We start from the raw sequence: 24,847 nt of genomic DNA, 5'->3' as shown, positions 1-24,847 counted from the left end.
ATAGGCACTTGGGATAAAGGAAAATCAAACGCCAGTTTCAAAATTTGGTTTTGCGCATGCGCAATGCCAACTTTTTTATTTATGGAAGAATTTAAACGAAATTTGATACATAGGCACTTGGAATAAAGGAAAATCTAGCGCCAGTTTCAAAATTTTAATTTTGCGCATGCGCAGTGCCAACTTTTTTATCTATGGAACCATTTAAGTGAAATTTGATACTTAGGCGCTTGGAACAAAGGAAAATCTAACATTAGTTTTAAAATTTAGGTTTGCGCATGCGCAGTTCCAACTTTCTTATTTAGAAAAGCATTGAAATGAAATTCTTCTCATAAACTGAAATTGAAGTAGCACGTCAAAAATGGATTGCCCATGTGCAACGCTATCTTTCATATTTGTGGCCGGATTTTTACGATTTTAACAGAAGTTGCATCTTACAAATGGGAAATGAATGCAAGTGGAAATGCGCTTTATGTAAATCGTTTACGATTACTTTTTAACTTGTTTCTTTTTATTAAGTTATTTTGGAAGTTATCATGGTCACAAACGGATGGACAGAAAGCCCAATTTACTCTAGGACCGTTCCCCTAAAAGTAGAAGTGGGCCCGGACCGACGGACTGGCGGACAAAACGCAAACAATAGAACATGTTTTTAATTCTTAAAAAGTGCACTACACAAAATAACTGAGAAATGAAATATATAACACTATAAATAATAATACCCTGACTGACATAAAAAGAAGTACTGAATAAACTTCCGGCAGTCGGTCTTCAACTTTCGCTCATTGCCGCTAATTTATTATTTTCTTTTAACTCTGGCTATATGAAAGCACACGCAGTGATGTATTGTTAACGTTTATTAACGAGCGACAAAGCTCGTTCATAATTTTGGATTCTGTCCGTCTTTTCGTCCGTCCGTCTGTGTACATGATAATCATAACTCGCGAACGGTTTGGAATTATCTAATTCTGTTTTCAGTATATGTTTACCATCACACAAGGAAGAACTGATTAAATCTTCAGTGACTCAGGAGCTACTGTATGTCCGTTCGTTTGTAACAAATATAGCAAATTCGTTTAGTTACAATGCACCTAAAATAACTACCTGCCTTTTGTTTTAAAATCACTATCACAAAAATCCTTCAGAAGACGCTTAAAACAATATTATTTCAAGAGCAGCAACCTCAGTTGAGCTCTTAATATTTGTGTGGACCCTTTTTTTAATATGATCGGCGGAACTTTTTTTGCTATTGCTAATTTGTTTGATTGTTTGATTTTTTTTCTTCTACTTTTCTCTCAGTTCCAATTTATCCTCTGAACTTTTTGCCATTATGACTGATTAAGAAGAAGTAAAGAAGCAGCGTTAAGTGGTAGAACAGATGGTAGTGTAGTATTACACTACCATTCTGAACTTCGCCTTTTTGGATTAACTGTGTTTGTGTCTTTTTTCTTTTTATTAAGTTATTTTATTTTATGTTTCTTATTTTGTATTTGTTTCCGTTATCCCAATAAATGACGATTATTATTATCTATTATTATTATTATTATTATTATTATTATTATTATTATTTTTTCCTACTATATACACTCTCAGCAGTGTACGCATCGATTGCCATGATCATTAGCGTACTACTGTGAGGGATTCTAATTCACATATATGTTTCTTACTTTATATTTCATTAAGTAGGTTAGTTTGGTGAAGAAAGTCAATTAAGTTTGTGTAATTTGCTTTGTTTTTTAGAATGTCGATATAATTTCCTTGTATACTGCATGCTATTCTCTGTTGGTGTAGAGCGGGACATATTTCTATGATATGTTCTATAGTAATTTCATGGGCTCCACATTTTTGACATATTTTTGGTGGTCTTTTGATTAGAAGGTGTCCGTGTGTCAGTCTACTATGTCCTATGATTAGTCTGGTAAGAATTGTTTTTGATTTTCTCCTGAGGTGTGCGGGAAACTGAGTGGGTTTTGCTAGTGGATTGATAAGCGAGTGGGTTGATTGTTCTCGTTGCCATTCATCGTGCCATTCCTGCCATATGTCTTTCACTATGTTTTTGTGGATCCTTTGTATAGTGAGTGGCGTATTGTCTTCCCTGGATTGTTCGAAGGTATTTATTAAATTATACTCATCAAGTAATTTATGCATCTTATATGTTACTGGGATAGCTCGGGAGTTTTGTCGACTGTAGTTTTCTAACATTGCTGGTTTCCGAATCATTTCATTGAGAGGGTGTTGAGGATCTGCTGCAACTTTACTTGCATATTTTAGGCATTCAAAACCGTTCGCAAGTTATCATGGTCACAAACGGATGGACAGAAAGCCCAATTGACGAGTATTGACCAAAATGTAGTTACTCAAGTGACAAGTAACACTTTTTGGTAAGCAATAGTTAAACGTTAAAACAAAGTCACCTTTGGAACATAAATGAATGCTATCAAACAATATTGTTGAACTACGACACGGATGAATGCTTCGAATATTGTTTTAAGTTGCTGCACATAGTCCAAAAGGAGGATTTTTCTTCCTCCTGACCCCTCTTGCAAAGTGGGCGACTTCGAGGCCCATATTGTGGAACTGCTTCTTCATTTGACAATGACCCGTTAGGAGAGATGTCCAGATATACCGTATGTTCCAGGGGCATACGTAAATAGCAGCTGCGTCATCCCTTCGGAAAACTCCGCAGCAGAGAAAAGAGACCTCTGCCTCCATGGGATTCTTTTCCTGGGAAATGGTATGCCTAAGGTCTGTGATGGCTTGTCAAAAGGTAACTCATTCTTTTTGTATACCTATCGTAGTGTGATACTGGAATAGTTACATTCAACCGAAGCTCTTCATGTACGAGTACGAGTGATGGTGACATAAAATTGAGCATTATTCCATCAAAGTAGATTTTACAGGGAATACGCAACAGACGAAAAAAATGCGTGTTGACCAAAAGAAATTGTAGGCGCAAAGTGAGTGATTAGGTTTGTCTCGCGTGCCATTGCCCCGTAAAAGGTAACCGTCGTTGATATGGCACTTCCTATACACCTCCGCTTGCAATCACATCATCCTGCTCTCGTTTATCTCAATCATAACATGTCAACCCACTTAAAAATTAATTTGCTTTCAAGTAGAAGCAATTCTTCGAACCGCGCGTACTTACGGAATAAACGAAAAGAGCAGTAGATAGCTAGCTGATCGAAACGAAATAAGAAGTGGAATAGTAGGTGGAATAGGGGGCAAGCAACTGGATTCATAATAAATGAAATTATACCCGCCAATTTATAACGACGTATTAAAAGCGAGTTATTCGTACGTTAATCTAATTATTCCGACTGTATATTTACTATAATCTGAGCTCGGCTCCTTCGGCTACTAGATTTAATTTCTGAGCTTTCATAACTTCAATCGTCTTTGCTTTAATGTTTTTAAGCGCGGAAAAGTGAATTTATCAAGCGCACACCGGCCGAGCGAGCAATAACAGTGCCTGGACGAAAGACGAGGGAGGCTAGAATCGGAATTTATAAGCAGAATTAATTAGACTAAAAACCACTGCAGCCTTCCCGCACTACTCTGAGCTGCTGCTGTTTTAATTTACAAAAGCCAAACTTAATTCTTGTTCCGACTAAAGGAATAAAGAGAAATGTAAAGGAAAATTAAAACGATTCAACTCATGGCTTTGATTCGGTTTAGCCCGGGACTTGGCCGCCGCCATTCGCAAATCCTTATTCTTCTTGAGGGGTAACGGAAGCTCGAATCTTAATCTTGTACCCCTCCTCGACCTGGCTTAAAACAATGCGGTCCTTACCAGATACTTTTTAATCATAATTTATTTATGCTACATTTCGCGCCTTACACTCAACTTCTAACTCTTGTTACAACTTCTATAAACTTATATTATGGCCGTAATTGAAGATTTTTCTAAGTATTAATTAAAATCTCTCTAAGTGCAACATTCCTACATAATTGTTATCGCGAGCGAGACTTATTGAGATAATTACAATTACTTATACCTCATTGAATAAAACCGTTACGTTCGTTTTACACTTGGGCCAACTCTTGAATTCGATTCAATATGTAGTTAAACACTAGCTTGATTTATGATCGACAGCATTGTACTAGATAACTACAAAGGGGTAAAATAATTTGTGGAATCATGTACCTATATAGAATAAGCTGTACGAAATGATGTAATTAGAAATTAATTTAAAGATGCACCGTAGGTAGTCCGTCACAATGACTTGTCAAAGTTCGATACGAAAAAGGTTTCTGAAGTTCACGAGGCAAGTGGGAGCGCAAAAATCGTTCGCTGTATTATATGTTGATCAAAAGGTTAATAATTAAAAATCCCATTTTTAAGATTTTTATAAACATTTCAATGCAATTTTTGAGGAATGTAGGTGAAAGGAACTGAAACATGATTAGTGGTAAGTAATCTGTTTATTTATTATTTAATCCCAAATCCCAACGTTTGAATTTTTATCGCTTTCCTCTCAAAATGACCAGTACCCAAAATTACAATCGTTTCGAGCTTGGTTTTGCAGCTTCGTTACGCAAGCCGTTGACGTTCATTGATTTTTCGTCTAATGAACTTTGCAACATATTATTCACTCAGAAGGAAATTGTATGATACCATATCATACGGTTGTTGATAATGTGGCATACGTTTCATTTGAGCTGCAATAATGACGCTACTAATATCCGTTTGCACGCGACTTTCTTAAAGATCTAATTTTTTTAAACTACGGAAATCCAAAATGAATCGTTCCTTCAAAAAACATGTTTCGTGATTGTTTGATTACAAACTTTTATCCTATACTTCGCACTGTGAATCGAGTTTCTGACCATCTTATAACAAATTGTAGTTAATTTAAACAGCAAATACATGAGATGAATATTTTCGATAAAGTATGATAACTTCGATCTTCGGGTCGCAATCGGTTTTGAATTGGCTTAGAGGATTGTGAAAATTCAGAGCACATTTTGGAAATGCACAACTCATTTAGACACGTAGAAAAAATATCCATCTTACTCTTATTTTATAGGCAGGACAATACAGGACAGCGCAGGTGCCACTCTGGGAAGATACCTTACGGACGATCACAAAACATGACACAAGATGTCCGTGGGGAGTTTTTCTGTATCAAAATGGTGTGGACTTCAAACACGAGGCTGTTCACGTAAAAGTTTTCTACAAGTCGAGAATGTGTCTCCTGACCGTTTCAAAATGATTTCAAAGAATCATGCGACTTAAATAAATTCAAATATGTACGTATACATGCCATGCAATAAAATACACAGATGGGGGCAAAATAGTATCGATTTAATTAATAATTAGTTATGTTCCTGGCTGCATTTTGATCCACTAGCTGACGAGACTTTAATTTTACTAATTTATGAGAAAACTCAGCAGCATTGATCAACTCCACAATTACAAAGAATTGTATTACAAACTTTTGTTTAAACACCGGGCGGAGACCTGGCCCCTGGATGCCAACAGAAGACATTGACAGATGAAACAAATTTATTGGACAAAATCACACTGGCACACAAAGTACCACGGGCTTGAAGAAATTAATTTAAAATTTCTTACTTGCCTTATAGGCCAGTAAATGAACGTGCAATACGGCGATACTGTGTAATTTTCCGCGTTTCCACCGAATCACATGAAAATTTGGATTTAGGTTCCTCTTACCCTCTACTTCAAAGGTGAACGTGAGCCCAGGGTTGCTTTTACTTGGGGGGTGAATGCCACCCATTCTCGGGGGGGAAAAAGATACGTTCAAAATAAGTCGGGAAATTTATAAATTGAGTAATTCTAAGCAACTTTTGTTCTATAGAGTTTTTTCACTAAGTCAATAGTATTCGAGTTAATTGCGAGTGAAAATGTACATTTTTCAACAAAAAAACTATGTTTTCAGACGGTTTTTCGCAAACAACTCAGGGCCGGTATTATAAAGCCCGCTTGAACGGAGATTGGCGTTCAATCGTAGTTTGAGTGCGATTGCGCGTATTATAAACGCCGTTTAAGTCGTAACCAGAGCTCAATCTCCGATTGTAGTCAACCCGCCAATTTTCTCGGATTTTGGCGTCCAAACGGAGATTAAGCGCGCGCACGTGTAAAGAACTGTAACCAGTTTATTTTGTTTTGTCATTGTTTCTATTTATAACGAAATGGAAATAATTGAAATTGGACGTGCAAGAGATCGGTTACTGTGGACAGTAAGCGACGATGACTCATCATCAGAGGATGAGTTCATTAGAAGAAGAGCAGAAATTTTAGAGAAGGTGTTGATCATTTCGGCAAGTGATATGAAGAGGAATTTTGGCAGAGATTTCGGTTATCCAAGGATACTGTTAGATCCCCATAAAACAAGATTCGAGCACTAAATTGTCCCCCAAACAAACAAGTAGGTTTGTGCTTTTCTATGGAAATTCTATTATTTTTGCGAATTTACGCAACTGGGTGTGTTAATTAATTAATAATAGCCCATCAATGGTGAGGCTGTCGTCACCAGCTCTAGCTTCATTACCAGTAAGGTTTTTCACTGTGCTAGATCATATTTTGTCTTCAGTTACTCAAATGTGGCTCAGTCAATGCAGCGTTGTACTTCTCTGCAATTTTCTTCCATGCGAGGGTGTATAAACACAGAATGATTAGGGATATAGATGCAAACAAAAAACTCACAACTGATGACATCCTGATGCTTTACCTTGTTCTTGGTAGTAGACGCGTCCGCCCGTTTATTTTCAATTATATGTAAATATTACCTACTTGTCTATCATTGGCACAGTGGCAGGCAAAACAGCGCTATGTAAAACGATTTAGCAAGGGGATGAACAGATCAGCACAGTTATAGTGGCAGGGGCAAATGGCACAAAAGCGAAAAGAACGAGCGGCGCGGGCGCGATGGGTGCGAAGAACGTAAACGTCATCAGCTGTCACTGTCCGCTGACGCATCGGCCACTGAAAATTCTGCGCTCTGATTGGTCCTCGGTTCGCCCGCAGTGTTACCATCCTAGGGATCGTAAGCTCAAACGGAGATTAACCAAACGCTCTTCCCAAGGTGTTTATAATACGCAACCGCTCTCAATCTTGGTTTGACGTTCAATCGCCGTTTGATTAATCTCCGCTTGAACTGTACTTTTATAATACCGGCCCAAAGTAAGTATTGTATGGAAAAAAGTATTCTTAGCAAAAATATAGCTTATAAACAGACAAACAAAATGGTCTATATATGAAGTCTGTAGACCCAGTAGAAGCAAAGTTGTAGCTCATGAAAAGTAGGGAACCTACTTTTCATGAGCTCCCATTCGTCAAATTCCAAATCGAGTACTTCAACGTGAAATAACCAAACAAGTTGTAAATCAGCATATGCATGATTAAAGCGCATTTTTGGTAATACAGGTCAGTATTTTATTAGCGAAGTTTAAAATTATCGATCTCACGAGTAATTTTGGCTGCGTTAAATAATTAATTTTATTTAATTTCAATTGACGGTACGTCTTCATTTAGTAAAACAAATCGCAAAGTAAATAATAAGTTTTTATACTGGTAGCGCTATCTAACGGTAAAATTATAGTACCTCCGAAACCCATATCGAAATTATTTTCTTCAATTATCGATCTTACAAGTAATCTAACTCAAAATAGACTAGTGCCTGCACATCTACACTATAGCAGAAAGCTTTTAGTGAAAATTTGAATTCTCTAGCTATTGTAGTTGTGGAGATCTAACGCGGACAGCCGGCCTGCCAGCAATGACGAATATAATAGCGTATTTTTTTCAAAAATGCGCTAAAAATGAAGCACTTTTCGGGAAAAAGTTATGAATACTTTTTTAAAGTGTTGAAAAAACCTTTCTTTTTGGTTTTAAGAAAAGTTCCTAGCATCCAAACTAAGTGAATTACGCTCAAAATAAAGTTGGTCATTTTTGTTTGGTAAAAAAAATTGAGGAAATCACCCCCTAATTAGCACCCCAATTGTAATTAAGCGTTACCGCTTTACAGTTTACTTTATTTATGTATTGTTTATATCATCTGTAAGTAAAAAAAAATTTTGAAATTTTGAAAAATTGCCTACTGTAGTAAACTAAACTAATACACTAATAGTTATTTGGAAAAAAAAGACAATTTTTCAAAATTTTCACTTCAAAACTACATTTTTTCAAAAATAAGCACTTTGCACCGGTCAAACTTACAGATCATATAAACAATACATAAATAAAGTAAACTGTAAAGCGGTAACGCTTAATTACAATTGGGGTGCTAATTAGGGGGTGATTTCCTCAATTTTTTTTACCAAAAAAAAGGACCAACTTTATTTTGGGCGTAATTCACTTAGTTTTGATGCTAGGAACTTTTCTTAAAACCAAACAGAAAGGTTTTTCAAACACTTTAAAAAAGTATTCATAACTTTTCCCCGAAAAGTGCTTCATTTTTTGGTTATTTCACGTTGAAGTACTCGATTTGGAATTTGAACAATGAGAACCTACTTTTCATGAGCTACCACTTTGCTTCTACTGGGTCTACAGACTTCATATATAGACCACTTTGTTTGTTTTTTTATAAGCTATATTTTTGCTAAGAATACTTTTTTCGATACAATACTTGCTTTTAGAGTTATTTGCGAAAAACCGTCTGAAAACGTAGTTTTTTGTTGAAAAATGAACACATCTTCACTCGCAATTAACTCGAATACTATTGACTTCGTGAAAAAACTCTATAGAACAAAAGTTGCTTAGAATTACTCAATTTATCAATTTCCCGACTTATTTTGAATGTATCTTTTTTTCCCCCCGAGAAGGGGTGGCATTCACCCCCCAAGTAAAAGCAACCCTGGGCTCAAGTTCACCTTTGAAGTAGAAGGTAAGAGGAACCTAAATCAAAATTTTGAAGCAAATCCGTCGAGGCGCGAATTAGACGGCAAAACGGTCATTTACTGGCCTAGTAATAATCATAATAATCACAATTCACAATCATAATCTTTATTGATCCAATATATCCAGTTTTGAATGTAGGACAGCATGTTACAATAAAATGTTTAATAATCCAAAATATCTGGTCGTAACTGCGATTTTCATCAAACAGAAAGCACAAACCTGTGTCGTCGTATCGGCTTATCTACACTTAATTAGCGTACGCAGCGATAACGAAACTTCTTATCGTGATAACCGGAGATGCTACTTCTACAAAAGAATGAACTTAATCTATTAATTTCTTTACAATTAAATAAACAAAATACAAGTGATTCTTTCAACAAAATTAACAATATTAATCAAAAATGCGCTAAAAACTACTCGGAGTCGAACTACAATTGGTTTTTTTTAATCTGGAAAGTTCATTTAACTCCTAAATGCTACAAAATACTAATTTCTCTTCATATATATACTAAATTATCCCTTTTGTTTAAATTAATTAAAAATTAGATTAAAGCGTTGCGTTGCCCCTCATAGTCTTCTAGTGGGAACTATCGTCACCTGGATCTCTTGCATTTGGAAAAATAAAATTTAATTGCGTAGTAGTATTTATCAATGAGCAAGCGAGATTGCACGGCCGTTATGTAAAGTAAAAGTGAATTTCGGTACCTACATTACATTGCATGGTAATATAAACCGTAAGGACATGCTTATTTTGTTCAGAAATGGCTTCGTAGGTTTTAGGAGATGGGAAATAGTAGGATCTCCATACTTTAAGTTCGTAGTCCGGCGCTGCTTGTATATTGGCTTAACTGTTTCAAATCGCGACTGAGTTAATCCCGAATAGCAACTTTCATCGGGAGCTTGTAAGTGCGAACTTTGACCACATGACTCTCATGTTGTACGGGAAACTGTGCAAACAGGATTATGCGAGCACTCAGGTGGCCATTGGTTGAAACTTGAATTACCAGTAGCAATTAGTGTTAGAATTAGCCGTGATCATAGGAAATCCCAAAAGGCCAGACACATTCGAAGCAATTTGATGAGCATCCGCTTGCAGGAGTCAGAACGAAAGCTCGTGTTAAAACAAGGGTGTTCTCTCGCGCTTCTCAAATAAAACGATTAGAATAGATTTCGTATTAAATGGAGCATGTGATAATGCCGACATAACTCATATTTACGGTTTTTATTCCAAGACCTCGTTCATCTCCGACGCCGCGTGATCCTTTTTTCGTTACTACGTTCCGTGTCGTAAAAATTTTCAGGAGAAATGAAACTACGAATTATTCTTGGCGATAAAACAACAAAAAGTAGCTAACGCTTAAAATGTCTATCAACCTATTTGTCGAATTTATAGCTTACAGCATGCCGAGGATTTCGCTGAAAAGAAGAGCGCTATCGCCCGGACGCGGACGGACGTATTATGATAATTCGGACGCAATGCGTGCGAATTCGTACGCGTAAATGTAGATGTGACTTTCAATTTAGCTAGCAGTGCGGGATTATGTTGGCGTCGCGAGTCTCGGCGCCGATCCTCCGACTGCTTCTTACCATCGTGGCCTGGGACGTGCTTAGATTTGGAAACATGCTGATTTCATGCCCGATTATCAAACAACATACTTATACAATGCACTCAATACCCGAAAATAGTACCACTAACCTACCAATTCCCAAAAAAAGCTCTCCAACCGCTATCCGATACTGTAGATATACGAAACGCTTGTATTAATAAAAAATTTAAATTGTTCTTGAATTTAAATGATTTAAAAGTGAACTCGATTCTCTTCAATCACATGATTGGTTTCCAATAGCTTCAGAACAGACGAGTTTGAAAATGGAAAGTGCTTTACAATGATTTAATGACTTCGAATGGGATATTACTTTTATTTTTTATTGATTCCAAATTACTTCGAGTTTTATTTTGAACTACGAAAAACAGTTTATCATTTTTATGACTTCCTTTAAAATCTAGCGAATTTAGTGGTACGGAAGGATAATTCACTTAATAAACCTAACCTACTTAGTTATCGCTGTTTTCATAATTAAACTTACGCCTCCCGCTATCGATATCTTTATCTCCATTAAAAAATATCGTAAACATATACGGATTTGCATCGGTAGAATTGGCTCATTTTATTTTCGAGTTTGATATAGAAATAAAATCATTTTATTTGCAGAGCACCTTACGTAAGTGTAAACAAAATGATTCACTTTATTTATTTAACGCCGAGATATCATTCTAATGGCCGAGAAGTTACGGCACTATTAAATAAATAGCAGTCGTTTCACCTCGTGGTAACACCTTATAAAACCCGATAAAACCACTTAAGTACCTTGAAAACTGGGGAGAAATACTAATTAGAAAATTAATAATCATCGCGAAAGCTAATTTGGTAGAGTAAACTTGATAATGAAGGTTGGAGGTGTTTCTATAGCATATACACTTTAGACGTAAGATGTTTCGCATTATCCAATTACTACCTCAAAACCACCTTTTCTCGTTGCTGTTGGAAATATTTTTGCGTTCTTTAATTATGGCACGCTAGGTTTAATTGTTCATTAAAACTACTTTGCCCAAAATTGAGGACAGTTGAGGAACAAATTAAGGAAGTAGGAAGTACTTAATAGCTGGCCATAAGATATTCATTTTGTAAATGGAATATGCGTTTAACATTCACCTCTCGCATGTAAAGTTCATAAATATAACGTTAGTTCATAATATCTGCCAGATGCCCGCCCGTTATATGAAGAAGATGACATTACATTACATTCCCAGACTCCTGAAACGGTGAATCATAATGCGATTTGCAGGTTTCCAAGGCGGCTTCGTTTTATCGCGCATTAAGATTTTTTCAAAGCAACAATTACTTATTGCCTAAATAAAGTGCTTGGCATCGGCTCTGTGTTGCTTCTTTAAAAAGGTCCATTAGACGACGCGGGTTGCTTACATACGTAATAAAATTTATGACCAGTTTTCCAAGACAGTTTCATAACTATAATTGCTGCACTTATCAGGAGATTCAGCAACGGGCGGTTTGTTTAATTTAGTAATCTTGTTCTTAATGCGCTACTTCACTATTTACCGAGAGGGTACGTGTGCACATAAGAGATACATGTTAAGGTGTCTACAGACTGGGAATGTTGTTAAATGCTTGCGAGTTTCTTCCCGGTGAAAACTTTTGCAATACTATTTCTAAAACCACTTATCATTTGTGTTATTTCTCTAATGTAAACGTGCTAACGTTATTATAATTTCTAAGGCTATACTTGGTGTGCAATGCATAAGAAAATCTTTCTTTGTTACATATCATGTGCAATTTCAAGCACACTATTCAAAGTCTTTATTTTCCAATACTTTCTCGTAGCAATTTATTCGATCTGCCAATATGAAATATCAAATGTATTAATTAAATGTACTAATGGCAGACGTTTATTAATAAAGTTTCGTTTTTGTGTTGTAAAAATTTGAAAAATTAAATAAAAATAGATGGACTGCTCAAGAGACGTATGATATACATTTATACCTACGCTAGTTCTAACCTAATATGTAAAAAGAAAATTGCAGTGAAAGACTTCACGAATTGTCGCAAAAATCTGCCGTTACCTCTCGGTCTAACAGGACCGATCCCATTTTCGCAAGATGGGTTATGATCCGGGCTGTCTTATACTAAGACCAAAGAGTTATAGTCGCTCTCCCAGACAGGAAGCAGTGGCGTCAAACCTGAGAGGCTCGTGTGGTTTACGGAGGGGTCCCTAACAGAAGGGGGAATGGACACGAGTATATCTTATATATGGTGATCGACTGAGAACTGACATAGGCTTCTCCCTTGGCCAGCATAGCACCGTGTTTCAGGCAGAGATCACAATACCTGTGCACAGGAGAACCTCCGTAGAAGTGGCCGTAATCGGTAATGAGTTATAGCCGTTTGTTTTTTCTTCAAAATCTTTCCAAATTTTCTTCAAAGCCGCTTCAAAGTTTCTTGAAAATTTCTTCCAAGTCTTGTCAAAGCGTCTTTAAAGTCTTCAAAGTCTACTATTCTATTCAAAGGGGAGCCCAACCAGGCAGCACTTAGGCACACCAAAGGCCCATTGTGCCTACCCCCTTTCTTTCTCTACTAGGTTCAGAACCCGTTCTTCTAAAAAAAAGTATAGGACCCTGTTTAGCCTAAGTTGCTTCAACTTCCCCGGTTCCAGATAGCTGTGGCCAAGGAGCTGCTGTCTGTCTCTGATCAAGGCGTCACAGTGGCATACCACATGCTCGATAGTTTCATCTGACTCGCCACAGAATCTGCACGTGGGCTCCTCCACAAGCCCAATGTTAGTCCGCTTGCTTGTTGCCACTGAGCCTGGAATTGACTGGTCAAGTGGTCACCCAGTCTTTAATCCTGGCCCTGAGTCCTGAGTGATATACACATGCAGTGACAGTCAAGCGGCCCTAAGGACCCTGTCACCAAACAGGTTCTGATCGGCTACGGCACTTGATTGCAGGCGAACTCTAGATAGATTAGGTGAGTCGAATAAGGTAAGCTTCATCTGAGTGCCAGCGTACTGCAAAATAGGGGGCAACGAAAGAGGGACAAGCTGGCTCTGCTCTCTCCTTTGTCTCCGATTTTCAAAAATAAGTCTCATCTACACATTTTCCCTATGTTGTGTCTATGTCTATGTCCCTATGTTCTAGGCACAATCGCAAAATTAAATATTTTTTCAAGGTATATTTTACATTTTGATTAATGTTAGATGTTTTAAGAACCACGTCGTTAAGATGCCAATCTGATTTGGAACTTAAATAAAAAGTAAAAATAATAATAAAAATAATGTGGTTGAATAGATATTCCTTACATTCCTTTAATTTGATGTGGCCTCCACATGCCATTTAAAATTCTTAAGGGTGTTGTTGTGATACCCACAAGAGTGGAGTTTCAGTGTGCATTTTATATATTCCTTCCCCCTCAATGGCAAAGAATTTTAACGAATTTTTAATTAACTCCTTTCAGAATCCTGGGCATGATCATTACTAATTTTTATGGTACAAGAGGATAAAGGGATATTTTAACCATTGAGTAAATTAACTTTCACGAGATGGTTAGTTTCCTTTTCTTTGAAATTTGACAACGGTAATCTAAAAAATTTTGTATTATAAGTGTAACTAACTTTAAAGTAGATCCCGTAGATCCATTCATTCTTCAAACTGTACCATTGACTGCATATAACGTCTGAACTATAATTTATAATAATAAGGTAACATAAATTCAATTAAACTCTAATGTACGGTAGTTGTTTGATATGTGGCGTGGGCGTCCCCATTGAAAGGGAAGCTGTAACCGATTTAACAATTGCATCAAATTTGTTTATATTTGTATCAATTTTTGGCTCTGAAACAGAACAACACTGCATAGTGAAATTTTGCAACAATATTGTACCTATGTAGTAAGAGTAACAATGTATATTAACCTATAGTGTGTTTCTAGTGTCAAATCTGTACGTAAATTTGTCTAGTAATTGCCATGCACATTTTGAAAGCCTATCCCTGTTTAGAAGTGCAGAACTCCTTTGCATCAATTTGGAAATTACGGCCAAAAGAAATTATTGGGAAAAAGAAAATGTCCTTGCGCAATGATTAATCTTTAAAAGTGTAGCGAAAGCTGCGGATAAAAAAAACCCGCATACCAGTCATGACATCGATCAAAAACTCGAAATAGAATTACCCACTCACGCAAAAAAATAAAATAACTTTCTTGCGTTGCATTGCTCTATCGGAATGGAAAATTCTTGATTTTTTTTCATAACTTCTTGGAGGGAGGGGGTAATGTCGGTATTAGTTTCCTAAAATGAGTGGACAAATTTGCAGAATGTTCCTAAAAATATGGGGTTAATTCTTTGACTTAATTTATGTCTAAAAGTTCATATAAACATGTTTTCTGAAAAAAAAACCTGTAGATCTTTATTACCAGATATTCCATATTTAATGTAAGCCCTTCAGTGAAATGTTTGTTCTAAATTTGAGCTAGATATCTCAAAAACTGCAGGAGTTATGAAGACAAATCGTGAAAGTATAAGATCCTGTAGATCGGTAACGAAGCACTTGCGGGCCTATGTTTATATAAAGTTTTACTCATAAAATATGCGACAAAATTAGCCCCTCCTATACAGGGTGATTCCTATAGTACCTGCCACCGTTTGGGAGCGTGTAGGTGGTGCGTAGGGGAGTATTTTGATATAGGACACTTGGGGTCAGAAATCTAAAATAAGGGTGCCAGAGCCAAATTTACCTTCTGGAATTTCGCGCCTGTAGGTAGGCAACCCAACCGGCCGGCGGTGCACACGGAGGATCTCAGGCGGCGATGTGTGGCTGACACTTGATCAGAATTTTGTTTAAACCCACGACATCCCGTCTGCAACGACGCGTATCAAGTGAATAAACACTATGGCAATAGTATAATAATAGTTGGCTAGATGTAGGAAGTGCATTGAGAACAACGGTGGTCACGTTGAACACTTGTAAACGTTATTGCTTTTGACTGTGGTTTTCCCTCCTTCCCTCCCATGTCGCTTCCTCGCGCTAACTCGCTCTGCATCGCTCCGCGCGAAACGTCGGTCGGTTGGGTTGCCTACATACAGGCGTGAAATTCCAGAAGATAAATTTGGTTCTGGCGCCCTTATTTTAGATTTCCGAACCCAAGTGTCCTATATCAAAATACTCCCCTAGGCACCCCCTATACGCTCCCAAACGGTGGCAGGTACTATAGGAATCACCCTGTATGTACATCATATTTAGAACCCTTTATTATCATATCACAATGCGTGGATTATTCCATGCATGTATCGCATTTTTGGTCTTTAACGTACTGAAAAAATGAAATGTGGGATTCATAGTAATTGATTAATTAAATGAACAATTAAAAAAAGGGACGCCTTGTCTTTCAAACTGGGGGACTACAAGAGCGTTGCCAATTTTTTTATACATAGTTTAACCCTAAAACAATGTTTTCCAATAATTGTCCCGATGATTGTTGCAAATCGACGGACTGTAGAATCTTTTTTCGGAATTTTAAGAATTTTCTTAGTTAACAAATGGATTAACTCCCGCAATATAACAAAAAATATAACTCTATGATAGGCGAATGGAAAGCTCTCAAAAAGACAAAAAAAAATACGTCGAAATCCGATTAATAGTTCACGAGAAATCAGCTTTTAACTTTGAAGCCAGTTTTCGAAACAACCAAAAATGATTTTGCAAATCGGGTTACACCGATCGATTCTTTAAAGCGTGAACTTTTTTTATGCTTCATTTCACCAAAATGAATGATTTTTATTCATTCGAGTGCCAAGGGCCGATTATAGAGTTAATTTTCTTGTTATATCTCGGAAGCTATAAAATTTGTTAGTAAACTGAAAAAAATCCAGAGTCCGTTGATTTGTAAAAATTATCGGGACAATTATTGGAAAAGATTGTTTTAGGGTTAAACTATGTATAACAAAATTGGGAACGCTCTTGTAGTCCCCCAGTTTGAAAGACAAAGCATCCCTTTTTTTAATTGTTCATTTAATTAATCAATTACCATGAAACCTACGGTGATCGGGTTTGTCAAATTGTTTTGTTATCAAAAGAAGTTATTAAATACGGATTTTCAAAAAGATCGGATGAATTTTACTTGGTAATAACAAACTGTTAATTTTAGAGATTAATTTTTCACATTTTTCCATAAAAAACAATAACAATTGAAAATCAGCGTTCCGAACCAACTGTATCTTATAGAAAATTTTATTCTAAACAAGCTAATTTCTATTCATTCTTTCCCTCAGAGCAATACTCGAAGTCAAATGCGAAAAAACGCGACATTTTCTCATTTTTGTTCATTTTTTGTTAATAACAATATGTTCCGGCCGTTTCCGGCCAGGGGGGGGGCTATGATTTTCGGATTCAGCGGATTTTTTTACATAGGATACGCTTGGTTTCGTTGAGTGAAGTGACAACATCCAGCCCAAACCGTAATTTGACTGGACTACTAATCAAAGAAAGGGATATAGTATGCGTTTATTTATGAAAATTCAATGAGATTCAATTTACAACCTAAAATGACATTCTTGGCATATTTTTGTCTACTTGCTATGGGCTGGACTGTTCTTGCGGGTAAAAATACTTTCATTCCTCGCGGTGTTCCGCATAAGATAAGATTTCTTAGGTTAGCAATCCAATAAATTTTTGTTCGACCATGTACTTAAATGTTGAAAGAACAATGTAAATAAGTAAGACCAAAATATAATGGCTTAAATACAATAAATGCACACAATTAATGAACCTAGGGCGACGATTGCCCCGCTAGGAAGGTTAAATGCACTTTCCATTCGGAAAATGCACTAAAGACTAATGAAATTGTCATTCCAAAAGCTAGTATACTCATTTTCCTTCAGCTTTTATTAAACATTTTACGCACTTTATCAGAAACTCAGAACCATCTTTATTTTTCTCTTGTAATACAGGTTAGCTGGATTAGTTTCTGGGATCCATTCGATATCTGTGATTCAATCAGCCATTTTCAAATCGAAAAGCATAACACATAGATAACGGGGCAGATTTATTTTTCTGGGGATTTTGATTGGAAAAATTTCCAATATTCTTACCCTAAGATGTACTTTAAAAGGTATTTGGTACGAGCCAAAAGTTGCCATTCTTGCAAAAGATTTAATAAAAAAAGGTGAATATAATCAGCCTGGTTCAACAAAATCTTCAACTTTGAAAGCGACAGTCATTGAAAAATAGGTTCATTGGTTAGTGTGACAAGCAGAATCTGAAAACCCGTTTACTATTTTACTATTTGGATCATTTTTAACTTTTTTTTTTTGAATTCCGGTTTTGGTTCTCAAATCAATTTGGGAACAAATACTCTGTTAACTTTACAGATTGAGCGCAAAATTTAAAAACCGATTCTTATTTTTGAGATTTTCAACGTACCAACCCACAATAAATTAGCATTCTTGTCAATGTCAATGACATCATTTTTCACCTTTGAGCTCTAATAGGTGGTAGTTTAAAAATTAAAAATTGATCCATTTTGGACTTTATTTGAATTCAGTATTTTTGGGCTCTTATGGTCATATGCCTATCCATCACCGGTCAACAAGCCATGGAAGTTAAAAAATGAAGCTAAAATCGAAGCGGGTTTACAAACCATGGGGACTAAATTCGAAGCTGGTTAAGCTCAAATGAAAGCCGGTTAACGGACAATGGAAGCTAAAATAGAAGCAGGACTACAAGCCATGGAAGATAAAAGTGAAGCAGGCCAGCAAAAAATAAGAATAATTCAACTTGAGTGTTCAAAATGAGATACAGCGTGTCCAAGATAAAATTCATACGGTAGAAAATGAAATGAAAACTGAAATTGATAAACTACCTACTAAAGCGATTTATGGTATTGACTGATTTAATGGAAAATCCCGTTGGTTCATCTAATTGAGACAGTTTGAGGCTACTGCCCATACAAATAATTAGACAGCGGAAGAAAAGACAAGTTTTCCAATAGTTGCGTTACGTGGAGAGGCGTTGAATGTTTTGCGTACGATTCCATAACACCAGCAAAAAGATTTTGAACGGTTGGAAACTCGGAATGGAGATTCACATTTGCAGCAGGTATATTACGCCCAGTTAAAGAATCGATCGACATATTATGCTCTACCAAAACAAGAAGCGACAACTGTGACAGATGTTTTGGTAAATGGGGAAGTACTTGTCACAAGTTGTGCCCGACCACCAGTGATTGGGACTAATAAACTGCATTTGTTCCTTCTGGCGAACCGTTCTGCGGTGTAGTACATTTTTTATGGATTTGAGAACACTCGTCTAAAGTTAGCAATTATCATCCAGCAATACATTTTGCACATTACTTCTTGTGAAGTTGTGGTCATGCCATATACAGTCACAGAACACTTTTATACATATATCGTGATAGATCTAGATATCTCTTTATCATGACTTGAAAAATTATTTCCAACTGAATGAAGCGTGCATGTACAAATTTTATGGATGTCTGTGTATTTTTTAAATTTGATTATTATCATGACGAAATTAAACGAGTATGGTATAATATAACCCACTAATGAGTTATGGACGTAAAATAACTCACTAGCAAGATAAAGTACAGGAACATTCTTTTATTAATTATTCTGACAAAATCAACACAAAAATCTAATTTAAATTCACATTGATATTGAAATTAAAGGAAATCGTTTTCTTCTTCGATGTTGCGTTGGAATCATGAAGTATGTCGGAAGAATTTTCAACAGAAACACAATCCATTTCATTCGAGAAGGAAGTCGAGGCTAACGGAATATCAACGACTTTTTTTTGGCGCCTCCTTGAATCCTTTTGGCTATATCGATTTTGTTGTTGACTGAATCTTGGATATAGCCTTCGGCCACCGTGGACGATTTCCATCCACCGTGGACGATTTCCATCCACCGTGGCGTTTCAGTGTTGTTATATCGGCTCCTGCGTTTGCCAGAAGAGTTGCAGACGCACGTCTCATGCTGTGTCCAGTATATGAGTGGGCTTCTGGTAGGTTCAAGAAGGAAGCAACTGCCTGGGGTACCTTAGATATGGTATTTATACCAACTGCCTGGATAGTGCATTTCTCTTTCTGGTAATTCACGAAAAATCTGCGGTGTGGAACGTTCTTGGGTCTCAAAGAAACATATTTCCTGTACAGCTCCAGAATGTTTATAGAGAATCCTTCTGTCATGATAGTAAAACTTCGTGACACATTTGTCTTCGAGTCGGGTATGGAGACATATAAGTATCCTCCCTTATCTTCAATATCATCAACTGTCAGTTTGGTGATTTCATCACAACGACAGGCACCTGATATCCCCATTACCAATGCAACCTAGAAAAATACAAAACACATGAACATAAAGCTAATATATAAAGAAATTATGAATCGGTACCTTTATCATCAAGTATTTACTATCAGGTGCCTGTGTCAAAAACTTCTCTACATGTTCTCTTTCCAAAGTCTTCGCCTTTTTAGGTTTGTGAGTCCTTGCTTCATTCTTCAGATAGCTGATCAGTTTTCCATATTTTGATATGTCGACATTCTTATATACCTTCAAAGTACTTTTTACCATGGAATATTTCGTCCACATCGAAGAAGGTGCCAATTTTCTTCTGTAATTGTGGAAATAAGCCAGCATGACCTCTTCGTTGACTCCATTCAGACCTTGCTGTTCCCTCCATTCTTCAAACTGGCGGAACTCTTTGTCGTAATTGTCTTTAGATTTTCTTGGCAGCAAACTAAGACATGCTGCCTCAGCCTGTTTCATTACTTCTTCAGGAACAAAAAGGGGTTCTTGCAAATCTGCCATTATTCAGAAAATTTTCTGACTAAATTTTTTGTTGTTTATTATTCCCCATAGTAACGAATTATTGCTTTTGTATTCCATGCACTCTAGCTTTTCGCGGAACACGCAGTTTTTAAGATTTCCACGTTTTAAATCAGCTTGAGGAGGTGTTGGATAAAGTTTTGTATGGTGCACGTGTGTTAATTACAAATAAGTCACTTGAGAAAATAACCCCACTCGGCCTGACGGCCTCGTGGGCTTACTTTTTTCTCGCGTGACTTATTTGTAATATAACACACTTATACCATAAATAACTATTATTGACGATATTTAAGGATTGGAACGTGTAGATTGAATATCAGTTACAATCCAAAATTGAGGATATTATACCATTGAAATGCTCAAAAATGTTCAGAATAATAAGCACTACTTTTTTGCGATCTTCAGTGATTCAATGCTTTAATTTACTCACTTACACTGTTACATTTTAACATTTCACGTAATTCAATGTACGGCATACTACAATATTATCATTGAACATTTACCGATAGAACCTCGTACTATATGAAACCCACTTAATTTTTAGATTTCTAATCCCAATCATCAATTCCTTTTATCAAATATGTTTCTAATTTTATCCGCGGAAATATCTGTAGTGTTTTTTACATCGCTGCTGTGAAATTATAATGCTAAATTTAATAATAAATATTCTGAAACGAGGATGAAAGAAAGATCACCTAAACCCACCCACCTTACGTTTAGAATTTTTTAATGAGTAATGCGTGCTGTCCAATGTGTATCTTTCAGATTCAGAATCCCTCACCCTAGCTCGAACTATCTCGTGATGGATTACAGCATCGATTAGACTTGATTGCCAGTCTCAACCCCTGTGTTTGTTTAGCGTTTCACAATATCCTTTTCCTACCTTTAAAACGCCAGAGATGTATTTATTTATTAATTGTATTACCGTGGTCCATTGAGAAAAACGCGTCGATAATTGTTAAATAGAACGAATTAAAGCGTGTAATAGCGAAATTTGTGTAGGGCGAAATGTATATGGTTGAAAATCAACGAAGTAAGCACGATAGAACAGCTGTAGAAGCTATTCAGCTATTATATTAGGGAATTATTAGGAAATTCACTTGCTCTCTTTTGTATGGAAACAAATAATAGAGCTATTTTCGTCGATATTTTAATATTGAGTCGGGCAGGAATGTTAGCTACCCTTTAATAAACAGAATACCTTTATGCAGTAATATTTTCTTTATTACTTTTCAATGTCTTAATTAAAATCTAAACATTTCTATCTTTTTTTCTGTTCCGTCGATCGTTTACGATGTACCCGAAGTAATCAAAATTAAATAATTTATAGCAATTGTTGATATAAAATGGAACAATGAGTGACCAAAAACCACAGAAACGATCAATTATTCTATTATTACTATTTCAATGGCACTCAACTCGATGATCGTGCCACATAATAACCTTCATAAAATTTTACGTTCTGAACTCAAATCAATACACTCAACGACCAACATTAAAATCATGAATGCGAAGGCAGTTAATCTGAGAAGTAACGAAGCACTTCAGAGGGAAACAAAAGTCCCTAACGCATCTGCCATGAAAAACAAACGCAATTTTTTGCCACTGGGTGATAATGGGCCCATAACCCATTAAGCTGTACGCGAATGAATCCTGAACGCGTGATTGTGATTACATTGTGAGTCTACATAACAGTGCCTGCATTAAAAAGTTGACCCAAAAACAATCACTCGATTTTGCAAAAGTTTGATTTGATGTTAAAGGTTTTTTTTTCGATAATGTAATAAAACCACTTAAGAAATTCGATCTCTACTAAAACCAATTTCCAAGATAAAGCAATAGCAGAAGTTTCTGTTTCATTCAAATGAAATCTGTAAAATGATTTTATTGGTTGCATAATGTGTTATGGCAATAGCGAGCCGTCATCGGGGGAATCGTTAACCGGCAATTAAACGATGTGCTACTAGATGAAGTATTTTTTTAAATGCGCTACAATTAAATGATATCCACATAACGAGAGCGCCCTTGTGTGAATTAAGGGTGTTGTTAAGCGTGTTCCCCTCTGACTCTGGTATAAGATAATTGTAAATACCCTCTAAAGTGAACTTTCAAAAGCCAGACAGTTTACGTGTTTCTATAACTAAACTAAATGTCTTGTGTACGCCAACGCACTCATTTAACTTATTATTTTGTGCTTTTAGGAAACATATTATCATACTAAAATATGTAATAAATTTTTCCAACCCTAAACTTGCATTTTATTATTATTTTTTTAACATCTGTAAAAGAGAGAAACACATAATTCAAATAAGCAGGGGGGATGGCTTGTTTATCTTATGAGAGACTGTAATCTTAATTAATATCCTGAATTTGATTAACCCAAATAGCCGTAGTGGTTTTATCTACACTAATTCTTTTCAATCGTTAAATATAGAAATGTATTAATTTCGTTTTCGATTCATCCGCTAGTTCTCATAACAGCAGAGGTAGTTTTTCTTGACAAATTCTGAAATATCGTTCGAATTATTATTAAGTCGATATTTGTCAAAAGCAAACATACACGTTACGCCTATATTAATTTCCGGTTCTCCCATTTCTCTGCAAAGCTTGTTCATAATACGGCGTTTGCTTATAGTCGTGATACCTCTAACAGTACCTTTCATCAATTCTCTTTCTGGAAAGTCAGGCGCTGCTATTTGTTTCTGGCTGATTTGTCTGTTTCTCATCGCATAGCCGTAGCCGCTGGCTGGAAAAACAGTGCGGTGACACCTCCAAGTGACATCCAATTTCCACCGCATCATCGCGCTTCATCCCCGCCTTGACAAAAGAGCTCGGGGCGATATTCATCACCAGCACTGACGCAAACACACCTAAGGTCGTAATCAGCCATCATACAATACATCCGTTTTTAAATGACCGTATCGCTCTTTTTCCGTTTAGGTTTATTAAAATACACCTCGGGACTAACGCTAATACGTTAATCGCTTACTAACGTTTTCAAATCCCTGCTATTATAAGAAAATGTGTATTTACTTCAATTCTGTACAATTTAAGCATCAAATTTCTCGGAGTTGGGTTTGATCTGCTTTTCGATAATCCTCTGAGAGCAGTTGGTTATAGATTTAGGTGTGTCCGTGTTTGTCCAAGAGCTTTAAACTTGTTCTCTACTGCTTGTAATGTAGGTGGCAGTACATTCCGTTGGAACTAATCTGAATTTGCATTTTAGATTCGGTCGCTCGTCAGAATCAGAATTAAATACTTATTCCATTTATCAATCTCGCTTGTTTATCTTGTCTGCGTTTCAAACTTTTATGTTGAAACTCTTCAATCACCTGCTGATTGTATTTGAACTCCCGTATTACTCTCCGTATCCTTTCAATTTAACGTCATTTTCACCCGTATCTCGCGGGCGCGACGATTGGACATCCACAAGTGGAAACTTTCACAGAGTCGTGGCTTTCTTTTAAAAAGTTTAAATGTTTCAGTCTTAGTTTAAGACTAATAAAAAAGAAGTGTCTGCCGTAGAGTGGTGGCACACAGAAATGTCAGATTTTCCAGTTCTACTTAATTCCGTTTCCTTGTTGAATTTATTTACACTTTGCTGACCTCACCTCAAATTAACGGATACGGAAGTTACTCCCCCTTTCCTATCGTTTGCCCTACAGGTCATGGTGCTTGACAGGTCTTTGTCACCCCTACGAACAAAATCTAATTTTGTGCGCGACCGCACGATTCGCCAACAACGCGATGTGGCCCTTGAATCGGAATCTCGCCACTTTCAATTTACTTCACTGTGGTAGACAGGTGAACATAAAGCAATTCTTTTCACTCCACTTTCAAACTTAAAATTGTTACCAAGCCCTTCTTTCGGTAATTTAGCGGAAAATGTTACATTCTCGCTGTGCAGAAAGTATAATGCGCTGCAGTTAATGTCTTCTTGAGGAACACCTTTAATTAGTTGGTTGTTTAAAAGAAATTAAAAACCCGTTCATTATTTTTAGCAGTATCGTCTACTATTTTAATTACAAAAATCTTATTAGAGAAATTAAGTATATATAATCATACCGCTAGTTGAGGCATATTGCACGTACTAAAACAGGGAAAGGCCATTCTGGACCTTTACTTTCAGTTTAAGGGAGCACTATCTTTGAAACAAATGCACTTTTTTAGTCGATAGTCGGAAAAATGGCATATTATTGTTTTGTTTATGTCATCACAAAGCATGTGATTTCCGTACTGTACGGGAATCTTAATTCCTGTACAGTACGGGAAAATATCTATATTCTTGTGAGCATGAAAAAATAAAAGAACAGTTATACACGCAAATGAATAGTTTATTGCCTATTAATATGTACATTAATAGTACAATTATTGCAAGTTCCAATCAAATTTGATAGTCCAGTCAATGTCGACTCTACTTCATAATTAATTGAAGAAGTGGACTCCGTATTTGTTTTGGAGATGGTGCTAGTAGAGACGCCAACATTGCTTGCACCCTTACACTGAATATGTGCGCCAGAAATTGAAGTAACTATTCTCTCTGCCACATCCATTTTATTTTTTAAGGATTCT

At 36.4% G+C, this 24,847-nt stretch overlaps 1 protein-coding gene across 1 annotated transcript; it reads right to left on the bottom strand.

The window, feature by feature from the left end:
* Positions 1–19,266: 19,266 nt before the first annotated feature.
* On the bottom strand, positions 19,267–20,298 carry LOC116163974. Its single transcript, XM_031478101.1, has 2 exons — positions 19,841–20,298; positions 19,267–19,779 (listed from the first exon to the last, which is right to left on the bottom strand). Exons 1-2 carry the CDS (start codon positions 20,255–20,257, stop codon positions 19,267–19,269), a joined length of 930 nt encoding a protein of 309 aa, XP_031333961.1. The 5' UTR covers positions 20,258–20,298.
* Positions 20,299–24,847: the final 4,549 nt, after the last annotated feature.

Source organism: Photinus pyralis, unplaced genomic scaffold (assembly GCF_008802855.1).
Source record: "Photinus pyralis isolate 1611_PpyrPB1 unplaced genomic scaffold, Ppyr1.3 Ppyr1.4_LG2, whole genome shotgun sequence".
Taxonomy (NCBI): Eukaryota; Metazoa; Arthropoda; class Insecta; order Coleoptera; family Lampyridae; genus Photinus; species Photinus pyralis.
This window is presented reverse-complemented; position numbering and strand designations above follow the sequence as displayed.

Excerpts from the sequence above, each read along its gene's own strand:
- LOC116163974 (XM_031478101.1), bottom strand. The coding sequence starts at position 20,257 with ATGGCAGATTTGCAAGAACCCCTTTTTGTTCCTGAAGAAGTAATGAAA. Across the intron at positions 19,780-19,840 it reads GTAAATACTTGATGATAAAG|GTTGCATTGGTAATGGGGAT; the intron begins GTACCGATTCAT and ends GTATTTTTCTAG.